This window comes from Penaeus chinensis, chromosome 36 (genome assembly GCF_019202785.1).
Source record: "Penaeus chinensis breed Huanghai No. 1 chromosome 36, ASM1920278v2, whole genome shotgun sequence".
NCBI classification, from domain to species: Eukaryota; Metazoa; Arthropoda; class Malacostraca; order Decapoda; family Penaeidae; genus Penaeus; species Penaeus chinensis.
Window position 1 is genome coordinate 30053839 of NC_061854.1, and position 13945 is coordinate 30067783.

The 13945-nt window shown below is 48.9% G+C and overlaps 1 protein-coding gene across 1 annotated transcript in view; it reads left to right on the top strand.

Moving 5' to 3' along the window:
* The first annotated feature begins 12508 nt into the window (after positions 1–12508).
* Positions 12509–13945, top strand: part of LOC125044917 — a 44204-nt gene continuing 42767 nt past the window's right edge. Inside the window, exons 1-2 of the mRNA XM_047641880.1 lie at positions 12509–12521; positions 13561–13910. Coding sequence (XP_047497836.1) covers positions 12509–12521; positions 13561–13910 — 363 coding nt within the window. The remainder of the gene's footprint in view (positions 12522–13560; positions 13911–13945) is intronic.

Genomic DNA, 13945 nt, shown 5'->3' on the forward strand with positions numbered 1-13945 from the left:
GACGGCATCCGGCCGGTCGTGCGCCGCGCCTGGCCCGCCGGAAAGGTCGAACAGAAGGTGCCACGTGACACCGGACGGCCGTGACCCCTCGTATCGCATTCTGAGAGGTCAGGTGAGGTCATCGGCGTATCGTGAGTGGCGAGGCATTGCGAGGGGAGAGAGAGGGAAAGTTTTGCACCTCAATTAAGACTTCTCGAGGTCAAGTATAGGGTTTTCCTGGCGGCTCATGTTGATGGATGAGAGGTGTGTGTGAGTGTGTGTGTGTGTGTGTGTGTGTGTGTGTGTGTGTGTGTGTGTGTGTGTGTGTGTGTGTGTGTGTGTGTGTGTGTGTATGTGTGTGTAGGTAGTGTTTAGTGTGTGTGTGTGTGTGTGTAGGTAGTGTTTAGTGTGTGTGTGTGTGTGTGTAGGTAGTGTTTAGTGTGTGTGTGTGTGTGTGTGTAGTGTGTAGTGTGTAGTGTGCGTATGCGAATGTATGTATGTATGTATGTATGTATGTTACTTTGTGTGTGTGTGTGTGTGTGTGTGTGTGTGTGTGTGTGTCTATGTGTGTGTACATGGGGAATCTATGGTTCGCCCGTTAATATATGGATGTAGATTCCAGAGTTAATCCAGTCAGGATGGAGGAGCCGATGCATCTGGGCCAGTGGGCCGAACGGGAGGGGAATGTTGATGTGTGTTGCATGGTAATGTTGCAATGGGAAGTATAGAGTGTCCAAATTACATATGGGTAAAATTTCTTCGTTTCTTTCTCTTAATCTCTCCTCTTCCTTTCTCTCATCTATCTGTGAATCTCTCCCTCTCCCTCTTCTGTGTACTGTCATTTCGTACCGCGTGTTTACATTCATTCGGTTTTCCCCAATCCTGGAACTTCTCGCAATGGAGGCTCTCGCAGGGGAACGCACGTACCCTTAACCAATTTCAGGTACAGGTAAGGTACGGGGAGGTGTGCCCTTGCCCCCTCCCCCCCTACACCGCTACCTTCACCTTACCCCTATCCCCTATCCCCTATCCCTTTTTCCTCCCCCCCCCTTCTACCCCATGCACTGGCCACCATCTCGTTAGGTCGCCTTGATTTGTATTCATAGGGTCCCGGGCTGGCTCTCCTCCGCGGCGTTGCTCCCTTAACCGAATATACTGAAGAGATTATAATGATGGCCGGATGGAGGGCTTGCTTGGGTTTGCTTGGTTTTGGACCCGACTTGCTTTGGCGTGAGCCCGGCTTGTTTTTGGCTTGGTTTATCTTGGCTCCGGCTGGCTTTAGCTTGGCTCGGCTTGCTTTTGTTTTGCCCCACGGCTTGGCTTCGCATTTTTCCTTGCGCTGGCCGTGCTTTCCTTGCCCAGAGTGGAGGAGTTAAAGAAGAGTTCAGGCAGGCAGGCAGGCAGGCAGACAGACAGACAGACAGACAGACAGACAGACAGACAGACAGACAGACAGACAGACAGACAGACAGACAGACAGACAGACAGACAGACAGACAGACGAAGAAGGAGCAAAGAACGCAGTCTCGCCGTGGTTGGGTGAAGTGCCGTTTAGATTCCTTTCGATCGTCGGGGCGCGAGGGTAATCGGAGGCCGCGAGTGGAGGATTCGCGGCGCTGTATGCACAGTGCGCCGACAATAGCCGATTGGGCGCGGTGGTTGCTGATGGTCAAGTTGCCTCGTAATCTTTATTGCGCTTTCGATTTTATACGGCGTTCGGGCCACGGCGCTTTTTTTTTTCCTTCCTTTTTTTAGGATGCCGCCGTAACCGAGATATTACGGGGCTCGTCGGCGGCCATGGAACCGCGGGAATAAATTTCACGTAAGGATCAATAGCCCAGAGGAAGCGATGCCCCGAGTGCTCGCGAGGGTCGAAAACCCCGAGCCAGACCCCGCGGCGAGGACCATGGCGCTCCGGAGCTGGCGAATGGTCGATGAATCATATTTGTAAATCAGCATCAAAACAATGGACGGGCGGCCGGTGTAACCCCCCTCTCCCCCCTCCCCCCGCCTCCCCGCCCGCCTGCTTGATCTTCGTTTAAAGGGTCGTAAAAGCCCCAAGGAGTGCGTTATGCTACACGAGGATGAAGCACGGGGTTCGTAAAACCGGCATGAAGACCTTCCCTGGTTCTTCCTCCCTCCTACCCTTCTTTCCTTCCTCCCTCCCTCCCTCCCTCCCTCCCTCCCTCCCTCCCTCCCTCCCTCCCTCCATTCGCTCCTCCCCCCCCCCCCCCCCACAAAAAAGAAAAAATGAAAAAAATGGGCGTGTGCGTGCGTAATTGGGAGGCTGCGATGCGAAGCTCGTGTGCCCAGCAGGACTATTGTGCCTTCGACCGTGCCTCCCGCCGCTTCCTTCGCCCTTCTCCCCTTTCTTCACCCTGGCTAAGCACAAAAGGCACTTCCTCTCCGCCTCTTCACTTACGTCATCTCGTCTATCATTTCCTTCTAATCGTCGCATCTCTCTGTCTCCCTTCTTCGTTCCATTTGCGGTTCGTCTGTGTTGGGGGTCGTGTCTTTGCATTTTGAATATTTGCACGTTTCCTATTTCCCTGATATAGTCATCTTCGTCGTTTTCGTCGTCATCGTCATCGTCATGGTTATTGTAATTGTCATTGTAATGGTCATCGTTGATCATCATTCCTATTATCCTCATTATTATCATCATCATTTTTATTGTAGAAATATATCTTATTACTTGATTATATGATATTGAATATCTAAAGCCATTTTCTAATATTTTTTTCTTTTTTCTTTGCAGGTATGGACAAAGCAATGATGACCTCGTCTATTGGCCACGTTACACCAAAGGGTTAAGTAATGGCAAAACCTCTCTATCAAAACACTATATCTTTCTCGTTGGTCTCTCTTGTTTCATTCACATCCTCCTTTTCGCTCTTTCTTTCTTTCATTTTTGTTTTATCTTGTTTTGTCACTTTCATGTATTTTTGAGATTTTAGAAGTGAAAAGGAAGGTGAAGATGGGGTAGAGGGTTAAGAAGACGATGTAGAGGAGAGAAGATGAAGAGAGAGAGGGGGGAGAGGGAGAGGGAGAGGGAGAAGAAAAAGGAGGAGGAAAGGAGGGAGAGGAAGAAGGAAAAGGAGGAAGGAGGAGGAAGTGGAAAATAAAGATGAAAAGGGAGGAAAATGAAGAAGAAAAAGAAGGAAAATAAAAAAAGAAGGAGGAGGATGAAGAAGGGGAGGGAGAAGAAAGAGGCGAAGAGGGGAGGGGTGAGATAAGGAGGAGGAGGAGGAGGTGGTGTTCTCCAGTACTCATGTTCACCGCACGCCATTGTTAGCCAAGAACCCTTTACCTCCTGCCCTTCTGCTCTAGGTTCTCGCTCGTTCTCCTCCCCGTCGTTACGCCCCCGTCTTCTAATTTTTCACTTGCTTTCGTTTGTTTACTTTTTATGTTTCGTGTGGTTTGCTTTTTTTTTTTTTTTTTTTATTGGTTTATTATTGTGGTTGTTGTGTCGCTTGGAAGTATATTGTGGATTGAAATTGTGGTATTGTTTGTATGTGTTTCTCTCTCTCTCTCTCTCTCTCTCTCTCTCTCTCTCTCTCTCTCTCTCTCTCTCTCTCTCTCTCTCTCTCTCTCTCTCTCTCTCTCTCTCTATACCTTTCCTTCAGATGCATCCTCGTTACAGCCTCTCTTCCCGTCTTCGAAAATGTTCCCCTTTCCCCTCACCCTCCACGTTTGCCCGTCCGTCCCCTCTTCCTCCTCCTTGTAGACCTACTTCAGCCTCCTCGCCCCCTCCTCCTCCTCCTCTCCTGTACACACCTTCCTTCCATTCCTCCCCTCCCTCTCCTTTCCTCACCTCTTTCCTCTCTTATCTTTACTCAGTTTCTTGTTCTCCTCCATCTTTCCTCTCCCCTTTCCCTCTCAATTTTTCCCCTTCTCCCTATCCTTCCTCCTTCCCTTATCTCTCCTTCTGCCTTCTTTCCCTTCCCTTTCCTTTTCTCCCCTTCCCTTCCCTTCCCTTCCCTTCCCTTCCCTTCCCTTCCCTTCCCTTCCTTTCTCTCCCCTTCCATTCTCCCGCTTTCTCCTCCATTCCTCTTATCCTCATTATCCCTGTATTCTCTTTTCTTTTCTTGTCTTCCCTTCCCTTCTTTTCCCTCTCCTCCCCTTTATCCCAGTCCCTTCCATTTCCCCTCCCCTTCCCTCTCCTTCTGCCCTCCTCCACGCCCTCCCTCCCTTCCTCCACGCTTTCCCTCCCTCCCTCTCGGCCGACCTGATTGTGTTGGGATCTAGAGACTCGGCTTCCGCGCGAGGCCTCTCTGGCTGTCGTGTTTACCCTCATGAAATAAAACTCGTGATATTTGCCTCTCGGGAGCGCAATATATGCTCGACAACTTTATATGCCTGACATATTTAAGCGTTCTGGCGGGCTCTCGTCGAGTCTAGGGGTTAAAGGGTTGGCGTGAGGGGGGGGGGGGGCGGACGGGGGTAGGGGGGGGATGAATCTCTGCATCCGAGTCTTGTTATTTTCCCCCTCGTCTCCCTCTATATTCTGTTTCCGTTCCGTTCGTTCGTTCTCGCTCGTTTTCCCATGTTTTTCTCGCTCGTTTTCTCACGTCTCTCTCTCTCTCGTCTCTCTCTCTCTCGTCTCTCTCTCGTCTCTCTCTCGTCTCTCTCTCTCTCTCTCTCTCTCTCTCTCTCTCTCTCTCTCTCTCTCTCTCTCTCTCTCTCTCTCTCTCTCTCTCTCCTCTCTCTCTCTCTCTCTCTCTCTCTCTCTCTCTCTCTCTCTCTCTCTCTCTTTCTTTCTTTCTTTCTTTCTTTCTTTCTTTCTTTCTTTCTTTCTCTCTCTCTCTCTCTCTCTCTCTCTCTCTCTCTCTCTCTCTCTCTCTCTCTCTCTCTCTCTCTCTCTCTCTCTCTCTCTCTCTCTCTCTCTCTCTCTCTCTCTCTCTCTCTCTCTCTCTCTCTCTCTCTCTCTCTCTCTCTCTCTCTCTTTCTCTCATTCTCACTCTCACTCTCACTCTCACTCTCTTTCTCTCTCTGTCTCTCTCTCTCTCTCTCTCTCTCTCTCTCTCTCTCTCTCTCTCTCTCTCTCTCTCTCTCTCTCTCTCTCTCTCTCTCTCTCTCTCTCTCTCTCTCCCTCCCTCCCTCACTCCCTCCCTCCCTCCCTCCCTCCCTCCCCATCCCCCTCTCTCCCTCCCCTCCCCCTTCCATGTGTTGCCAGACACGCATACCCTCTTCCTCCCATCTGCTGCTTCCTATCTGACCTTCACTGTAGACAGGACTCGACTGAAAAAAAAGAAAAAAGACGAAAAAGGGACCCACGGGAGGTGGCCCTCGAGGCAGCAGAGTGCCAGCGATGTGTGCCACCACTGTATCCCGCCCGCGCCCGGGTTCAGTCCTAGTGGCACTGGACAATGGTTCTTTATTGACACCCTGGATCAAGGGCCACGACGGATGGTCTGGTGCATGGGTGCCACTTCAGTACCCGCACGCGAGCATTAAAGCACTCTCCCCCTCCCTCTCCCCTCCCCCTCCCCCTTCCCTTCCTAGCTCCCCCCCCTCTCTCTCTCTCCCTTCCCTTCCCTTCCTAGCTCCCTCCCCCCCCATCTCTCTCCCTCTCTCTCTTTCTCTTGAAATAAAACGCTCCAATTACGATGAGGGGATACTCCGTGAATCTAGAGTGTGTCATCTCAGACCCGTATTGCGTCGATTGGCCTGATGGAGACATAGCGGTTACGATATCTATACTTATTTTCTTCATGTTCCACTTGCCAATAGCACGTACTTCTGTATCGGGGGTGATGGGTAAAGGGGTAGGGGGTGAGGGAGACTTAAGAATTTTGGATTTTCTTTTGGTGTTTTCTGGAAAATGCCTTCCCCCCCCCCCCTTCCTGCTGTAGGCCACTTGCCAGCAGCCGGTTTCTTGCAGGGGATCGTTAACGCTGCGGCAACAGGCCAATGAGGTGATTAGCGCCATATCTGTCAGGCGGGACCGCGACTCAACCAAAACAGAAAACGGGGACAAGGTGCAGGTCTATAACGGGTCTTTTTGTTTTGGGGAGTTTTTTTGCGTGTTTCTTATGCTTTTTTTAATTTTTACTTTTTTTATTTGTTTCGATAAGCGAGGATCGAATTTTGATACAGATAAAAACTGATCGATGTGGATGGGTTATTTTATCACTTCACTTTGTTATTGTTATTAGTATCATCATCGTCATTATTATTATTATGCTGTTATCATTATTATTTTATATTGTCTTCTACCAACAGACAACAACTGTTCGTCTTCCTTCGCGACAGTTGGTGTTTTGGTATTGTATAACCCCCTCCCACCCCTCAGCCCCACCCCACTTAAACCCTATTACCCCCTCTTTCCCCTGAACACATGTTCGTTATATTTTATGGAATGTAAACACCAAGATTGAATTTACTTTTACGATCATTACTATATTTTTTTCGAGGGGGGGGGGTCGGAGCATGGAGTTGGCCGGGGGTGGGGGGGTGGGGGGTTAAAGGGGGTTGTAGGTTGGGGGGGGAGGAGAGCTTTCGCTAATAATAATGACCCGATCAGCTCGAGTCTAGCCGGGTGCCCTATTATTCTCGAATCCTCTTTCGGGTGCCCTTTTAAGTTCGGGGGGAAGGGGAAAGGGGGGGGAGGGGTGGTTAGGGGTGGTTAGGGGTTAGTTATGACGACGCGTGATCGCCGGCGGACCTATGTGGCTGCCCGGGCGTGAACGGCGAACGGCTTCTTTGAGGAAGGAACTCGGAGGCCATCGATAGCACGGGTTGAATAGCGGAGAGAGAGAGAGAGAGAGAGAGAGAGAGAGAGAGAGAGAGAGAGAGAGAGAGAGAGAGAGAGAGAGAGAGAGAGAGAGAGAGAGAGAGAGAGAGAGAGGAAAGGTTTCAGCTTGATCGCCGTCAATCGCATTCATTCATGGGGCGGCGACCAATCGGGGGCGATGTGGGTGATGCTCACCCATCATTCCCCCCCCCCCCTTCTACTTTCTTATCGTTTTTATCCTTCTCATTCTCATTCTTCTTCTTTCTCTACATCCTTTGCATTTTCGTTTTCGTTTTCTTCTTGTTCTCTTTGTTCTCCTCCTCCCCCCATCGTTTCTCCTCTCTCCCCCATCACCGTTCCCATCTCTCCCCTCCTCCTCCTCCTCCTCCTCCTCCTCCTCCTCCTCCTCCTCCTCCTCCTCCTCCTCCTCCTCCTCCTCCTCCTCCTCCTCCTCCTCCTCCTCCTCCTCCTCCTCCTCCTTCCCCTTCCCCTTCTTGAAGACGGCAAGGAGAGCCAGCTCCTCAGCCAGCCAGGTCGGACAGGCAGCAAGCGCCCGGAGAAATCTATTGGAATTACTTAAACTTGATGGGAGGGTATCAGGGACTCCTTGCTTTTTATTCCTCCTCCGCTGCTCCGTTTCACGGGGTGTCTCGCGTTCATTTCTTTCCCTTCGTCTGTTTGTCCTACTTGTGGAAGGGGTTCCTTCTCTGTTTGCGTTTGTGAAGATTGTTATGTGTTGCAGGTTTCGTAAGTAAGGGAAGAGAGGAACTGTCGTTTTCGGTGCTGAAAGGATGGAATTAAATTTGCAGTGTGCTTGTTTGAATGAACCTGCTTGCAAATTTTCCATCATTTTAAGACGGGAGCGGCGCGTTTAGAAATGTAATGGCATTTGTTATGATCTTTCATTTTTGAATTTTATGGAGGTCTTTTGGGATTGAATTTCTTTTCGTTTTACCCTGTGTTGGCTTTCATTTTTATACTTGTTTTACTCTTTTTTTTTGTACTCTGAGCCATTGAAAAGCCGAACGCCATGTTTATGAACTTCGTCATTCACGTGACATTAACGAGACTGTTTTATTCTCGGTCCGCCTTTGTTCGATCTTCCGACGCGATCGAGAGACGGTTTGATTATTTTACAGTTCGTGTTTTGATTGCTGTTGAGTGCGACGTGGGAGGAGTGACAGGTTTCGTGAGACTTCGGGGTCGTTTATTAGTATTTATTATAAAGGCCATGGAGTTGTATTGTTCTCTCTCTCTCTCTCTCTCTCTCTCTCTCTCTCTCTCTCTCTCTCTCTCTCTCTCTCTCTCTCTCTCTCTCTCTCTCTCACTCTCTCTCTCCTCTCCCTCCCTCCCTACCTCTCCCTCTCCCTCTCCCTCTCCCTCTCCCTCTCCCTCCCTCCCTCCTTCCTTCCATCCTTCCCTCTCCCTCTCCCTCCCTCCTTCACCCTATCTGTCCTCCATTCTCCCTCCCACTCATACTTTCAATCAACCATACTCAATCAATCAATCAGTCACACCCTCATCCTTACCCTACCCCCCCCCCCCTCCCCTCAACATACGCACTATGAGCTACCCAGCTTTTTGCGTGACACGGTACCGTTTGCGACTGTTGCGTGCTAAAGACGTAGAGGTAGAATGCTAATTAGTAATCGGAACGTGCGCCATAAAGGTTTAATCTACGTTTGGTGATACAAAAGAGAATTGGCTTAACCTTTGTCACGTTCCCTTTTTGTAACGTCAAAATCACGCAAACGAAAACTTGATGATTGATGTGGAAGAAGGGAGGGAGAGGGAAAAGACGAAGTAGAGAGGAGGATAGTAATGTTGCATTAGATTTTCGTGTTGATTCTTAATGCTGAGTGAAATATGTAGTCTTGGGATCTCCACATTTCCTTTTTATCCGTGTGTTTTATCCTTTATCCTTCTCTTCGTTAATATTATCCCCCTAGTGTTTATTCTCATTTCCGTCCCTTGCCTGTATTCGTGGCCATTGCGTGCGCCTTGTATTTACCTCCCCCAGTCACATTTCGAGAAATTGACGTAGTGTCCTAGAATTATGTGACAAAGGAGCGTTTTTTGCCAAAAGGGAATAATTTACAAGACGCCGACGAATAATTAGGCGTGTCTCGGCGCCACCTGATTGCCGTTCGTTATTTCCGTTACAGGTGAGACGATTTACAGCCATTTCGAATAAAACGGTTTTCTTTTTTGAATGGGCCAATCAGGATGTTCCCTGCCGTTTGAGTGGCAAAGGGCAAGGCTGGATAAGATGATAAACCTAAGTGATTTCCCAAGTCTGTCTCCTTTTTCATTTGTTACTCTTTTTTTGGCGATCAATTTTCCATCTTTTTGCAGTTCACTCCATTTACCATCTTGTCCAAAGTAATTTGAACAATTGTGAGGAAAAGATGCATGTAAACTTTCCTTTTTTTTCTTTTTTTTTTCTTACAACACATCATTAAAGTCTGGTTGGTTTGTTCTGAACTTTGCAATTATTAAGGTTTTGTTGTATCTTTGTTGGTTAAGTATCATAGAAGGAAACAAAGAATGTGGAGATGTGAATGAACGCATTAATTATGATTGAATACGATAGCATAAACAAAAAAGGTATGCATTTCTACGCTTGTCACCACTGAAATGTGTGTAGACACTGGGTCTTATCATATGCAAATTAGTTCCATAAGAACTGTTGTAAAAAAAAATGTATATATAAAAAAGGGACCAGGAATGACAGACATGAATAGCATAATTAAGGCGTGTGTTAGGAGAGAGGAAAACACAAAAGCTGGGCGGGGAAACAACCGCTTTTCCGCCATTTTTTTCTTCGCTCTTAAAACAGCCGGTCAGTTAACACCAGGGCCCCGTGTATAAAGCTCACCAGCAGAACACGCGTTAAAGGAAGAAATACGCGTAATATTTTGCCCAAAAATAACTTGTGAGAGGTTAGTATTATACCAACGGAGAAAGACTAGGCAAAAAAGTGAGAACGTTTAGCGAGAACACGGAGAAAGAGAGAAAAAATGAGTCCCCCGCGCCCACTGGGTCTAGTGTTCCGCGCGGGAGCTTTGAAGTGGTCCTCTTTGCGGTGTATAAATATCACTGTGGAACTCAAGAACTCTTGTCTTTTTCGGACTGAAAAGAACAGTTTAGTGTAGCCTGAAAGGCCGAGCTGGCTACAAAGCCCGGTCCGTGTTTGTACTGGGGAAAAATTCAAAATGCCCCGTAGAAACAGCCAGGAAAATGTCTTCACCTGCGAGACCCCTGGGAACTGCATGTAATTATGAACCAAGAATGGACTGCTAGTCAAAAAAATGAAGAAAAATAAAAACATATACGAGTGAGCTCTCGGCGGTTGGGCTTGTCTCGGCGGTTTAAGGCCACTTCTGGTTTATGATTCCGTAACAGACAAACATCTTGGGACTCTTGTCTGGAGGAGGCGGAAGGCGAGGGCGAAGAAGGGCGGGCTTTGCTGGGGCTTTCAGACCTTCGTTACCCGTGAATGGACGCGGCGAGAGCGGGGCGGATGCGGGCCGTGGGGGTGGGGGCTCTGTTATGAACTGCGTGATGGGTGCTTTTGCTTCTATTTATTATTGCTATGTTTATTGACTGAGAATTCTTTGTGATAGACCTTTGATATTATATTCGATATGATCATGTTTCCCTGTCCAGTAATTGCCGTATAATATCATTATTGGTATTATCACCACTGTCTTTCCTATCATTATTATTCTAATTAGTATCTATTATTATCATTATCACTGATACTGCTGATGATGCTCATTATCACTTATTTCCTTTTGAGAACGAGGGCAGTAGAGGAAATTCTCAGCGCCGGCCTTTGCATACCGCGGAAACGTAAACACGCACATAATGATACGCTTAGTCGCGCGCGCTCGCGCACGCACAAAGACAAAGGCGGCGACAGACTCGTCTTGAGCAAATGCGAAGAATGCGAAACGAGGCCCTGTAACTGTCGCTGAGGGAAAACACTCGGCCGAAAAGTGGCTGTTGATGTCTCCGCCGCGCCACACTGCGCCACGCTGCGCCTCGCTCGCTGGGGCCCTGGACGCTGAGGCGCGCGTCCGCTTTGCCTTGTCGTCGGCGCCGGAGGAGCGAGCCAGGAATGCCGGCCGAGAATTCGAGGGAAAGAGGAGCCATTGTCTGCGACGCCCGCGCACTCGGCCCAGCCTCGCGTGGTCTCCCTCTTTCCTCTTTCCCACTCGTCGTTTGTCTCTTCTTCTCTTCCCTTTCCGTCTGTACGAATATATAAACGTAGTAGATAGATAGAGATCCTTCTCTCCCCCTCCCTCTCTCTCTGGAAACACAATCCTTGCCTTGCCTTTGTCTTAGATGCACTTAGGAGGCCTACAGTGGCTCTTTATAGGCCTACCCTGGGGGCAGATGTAGAGCTCGAATTACCTGCCTACGCGGTAAGATTTTTTTCAAAGTAAATCTGTTTTTTTTTTTCTTTCTTTTTTTGGGGGAGGCAAGGGTTGTGTTTACGTATCTTGACTTTTTTGCAGATTATGGCGTTTTCTTTTGTTTTAGTGGGGGTCGAAGATTAGAACATATTTATTTGTATTTTTATTTTATTTTAGAGACTTGTTTTATATTAATATCGTGGCAGATGTTATTGTTTTTTCTTGTTTTTATACCGATGTTACGGTAATATAGTTGCCATTTTGGACTTTTGTTTTAGTAAAGTGAAACTGGTTATTCCTTATTTTATTTTATTCTTGTTTCATCAGGAATAGCTTAACCAGTGGACCGAATTCTGACAAGTTTTTAACCCTCGATTTAATCTGCTTAACTCCCCCCCCCCCCCATTCCTCCCTCCTGCCGAGACACTCGTGAGTAGGAGAGGAGGACAGGTAACTGGACACCTTTTTCTTTTCCTCTTTTTCTTTTTTCTTTTTCTTTCTTCGTTCTTCTTTCTTATATTTTATTTCTCATTTTTCTTTCTTCTTTCTTTTTATTTCTTATTTCTGCATTTTCTTTCTTTTTTTTTTCTTCTTTTTCTTTTTTTCTTCGTCTTTTTCTTCTTCTTCTTCTTCTTCTTCTTCTTCTTCTTCTTCTTCTTCTAATTTTCCAGCTATCACCCCAGCTCTACCCTCTCCCCCCTCCCCCTCCACCCCATGTTTCATGACTTTTAACCTGACCTCAGATCGACCTCGCCCTACCCCCCCTCCCTCCTCCTCCTCGTCCTCCTCCTCCTCCTCCTCCTCCTCCTCCTCCTCCTCCTCCTCCTCCTCCTCCTCCTCCTCCTCCTCCTCCTCCTCCACGTCCATGGCCCTTTACGACCCCATTTTTAACATTACGACTTCGAGTGCCACTTTGAATGACTCTCCCCCCCCCTTTTTAACCTCTCCCCTCCCCCCTTTTAACCTCCCCCTCCCCCCCTTTTAACCTCCCCCTCCCCCCCTTTTAACCTCCCCCTCCCCCCCTTTTCCCTTCTCCACCCTTGCTCTCCTTTCCGTTACCTCCGTATTTCAAGATTTGGACACGCCGGCAGGTCACTGGGCGTAGATTTTTTGAGGTTGGTGGAAGGGAGGGAGGGAGGGAGGGAGGGAGGGAGGGAGGGAGGGAGGGGGGTGGTTGAGTGGGTGGGTGGGAGGAAGGGGGGGAGGTAGGAGGGCAAGGAAGGGTAAAGTTGGGAGGGAGTTCGAAATGAGAAATATTATTGAAGTCTGGGCGCTGGTTTCCGATAATTCTATGTTTTACAGCGACTTGGATGGACGGGTAAGGGGATAGGGGGGGAGGGGGGGAGGAAAAGGAGGAGCAGGAGAGCTTAGGATGACCTGGTCTCGTACGTGTTTGACCTCGTTCTGAAAAAAAAAGACGGTGGGCATTCTTCAAAATCATTAAGGAGGGCTGAGAGACACGAGGTATAATTTTAAGTGAGAGCGGGATTAAAGCGCTGGTTTCGTCTGGCATTTTCTGTCTCTTTATTTGTAGTTTGAATTTTTTTTTTCTCTCTCTCTCTCTCTCTCTCTCTCTCTCTCTCTCTCTCTCTCTCTCTCTCCCTCCCTCCCTCCCTCCCTCCCTCCCTCCCTCCTCCCTCCCTCCCTCCCTCCCTCCCTCCCTCCCTCCCCCCCTCTCCCTCTCTCTCTGTCTCTCTCTCTCTCTCTCTCTCTCTCTCTCTCTCTCTCTCTCTCTCTCTCTCTCTCTCTCCCTCCCTCCCTCCCTCCCTCCCTCCCTCCCTCCCTCCTCCCTCCCTCCCTCTCTCCCCCCCCCCTCTCTCTCTCTCTCTCTCTCTCTCTCTCTCTCTCTCTCTCTCTCTCTCTCTCTCTCTCTCTCTCTCTCTCTCCCTCTCCCTCCCCCTCTCTCTCTCTCTCTCTCTCCCTCCCCCCCCCCTCCCCCTCCCTCACACACACACACACACACACACACACACACACACACACACACACACACACACACACACACACACACACACACACACACACACACACATACACACACACAATTAGGTGCTTATAAGTACAATATATTTCGTTTTATTTGTACGTATGAGTATGTAAATGTATTTATGGTCACATTTGTATTCATGACAACATCCGCAAACATTCAGTCGGCATTGTTTATTACTCAAGGCCATTATTCATTACGTGATCTCCTTTGCATTCACATTGTCTCACGTTTCTTTGGTTTTATCTCACCTGAGGTTATCGGCGCCTTTATCTTAACTTCAGATTTTGATATATGATCATTTTTGTATTGTTGCACCTGTGATTTACGCCATCGCTTGCCGGTCCCATTATCTCCCGATTTCTCTTGCAATCACCATTACCTTTTATTGATCCCGCCGCTTCTTTCTTTTCATTAACATCACGTGACCTTCCCAGGAACGATTATCATCAGTCCTGGTGGAATTACACCTGTAATTATCGTGATTAACCCCGCGATCTCACCTGTTCTCTCTGTCCCCCGCAGAGCCAGCCAGCTCGCGTCGCCGCAGGTGTCTTCGTCCCCGTCTCGCCATGAGGACCGCGAGAGGAGGCGGCGTCGAAGGAGGAACTCCGGGGACCGCGACCGCGACTCCTCCGGCCGCAGGGATGGGCGCTCCAAGGGCGGCCGCGACGATCGGAGGGCGCTCCCCACAGACTATCGGGGCGCCCTGGCCAAGTTCGCGCCCCCGGCCCCCCACGCCCTCCTCAAGAAGATCGGCAGCAAGGACGTGCAGGGCCTCGGCAAGGTGAGTGTCCCGTCGCGCCGGCAGGGAGGTCCTCG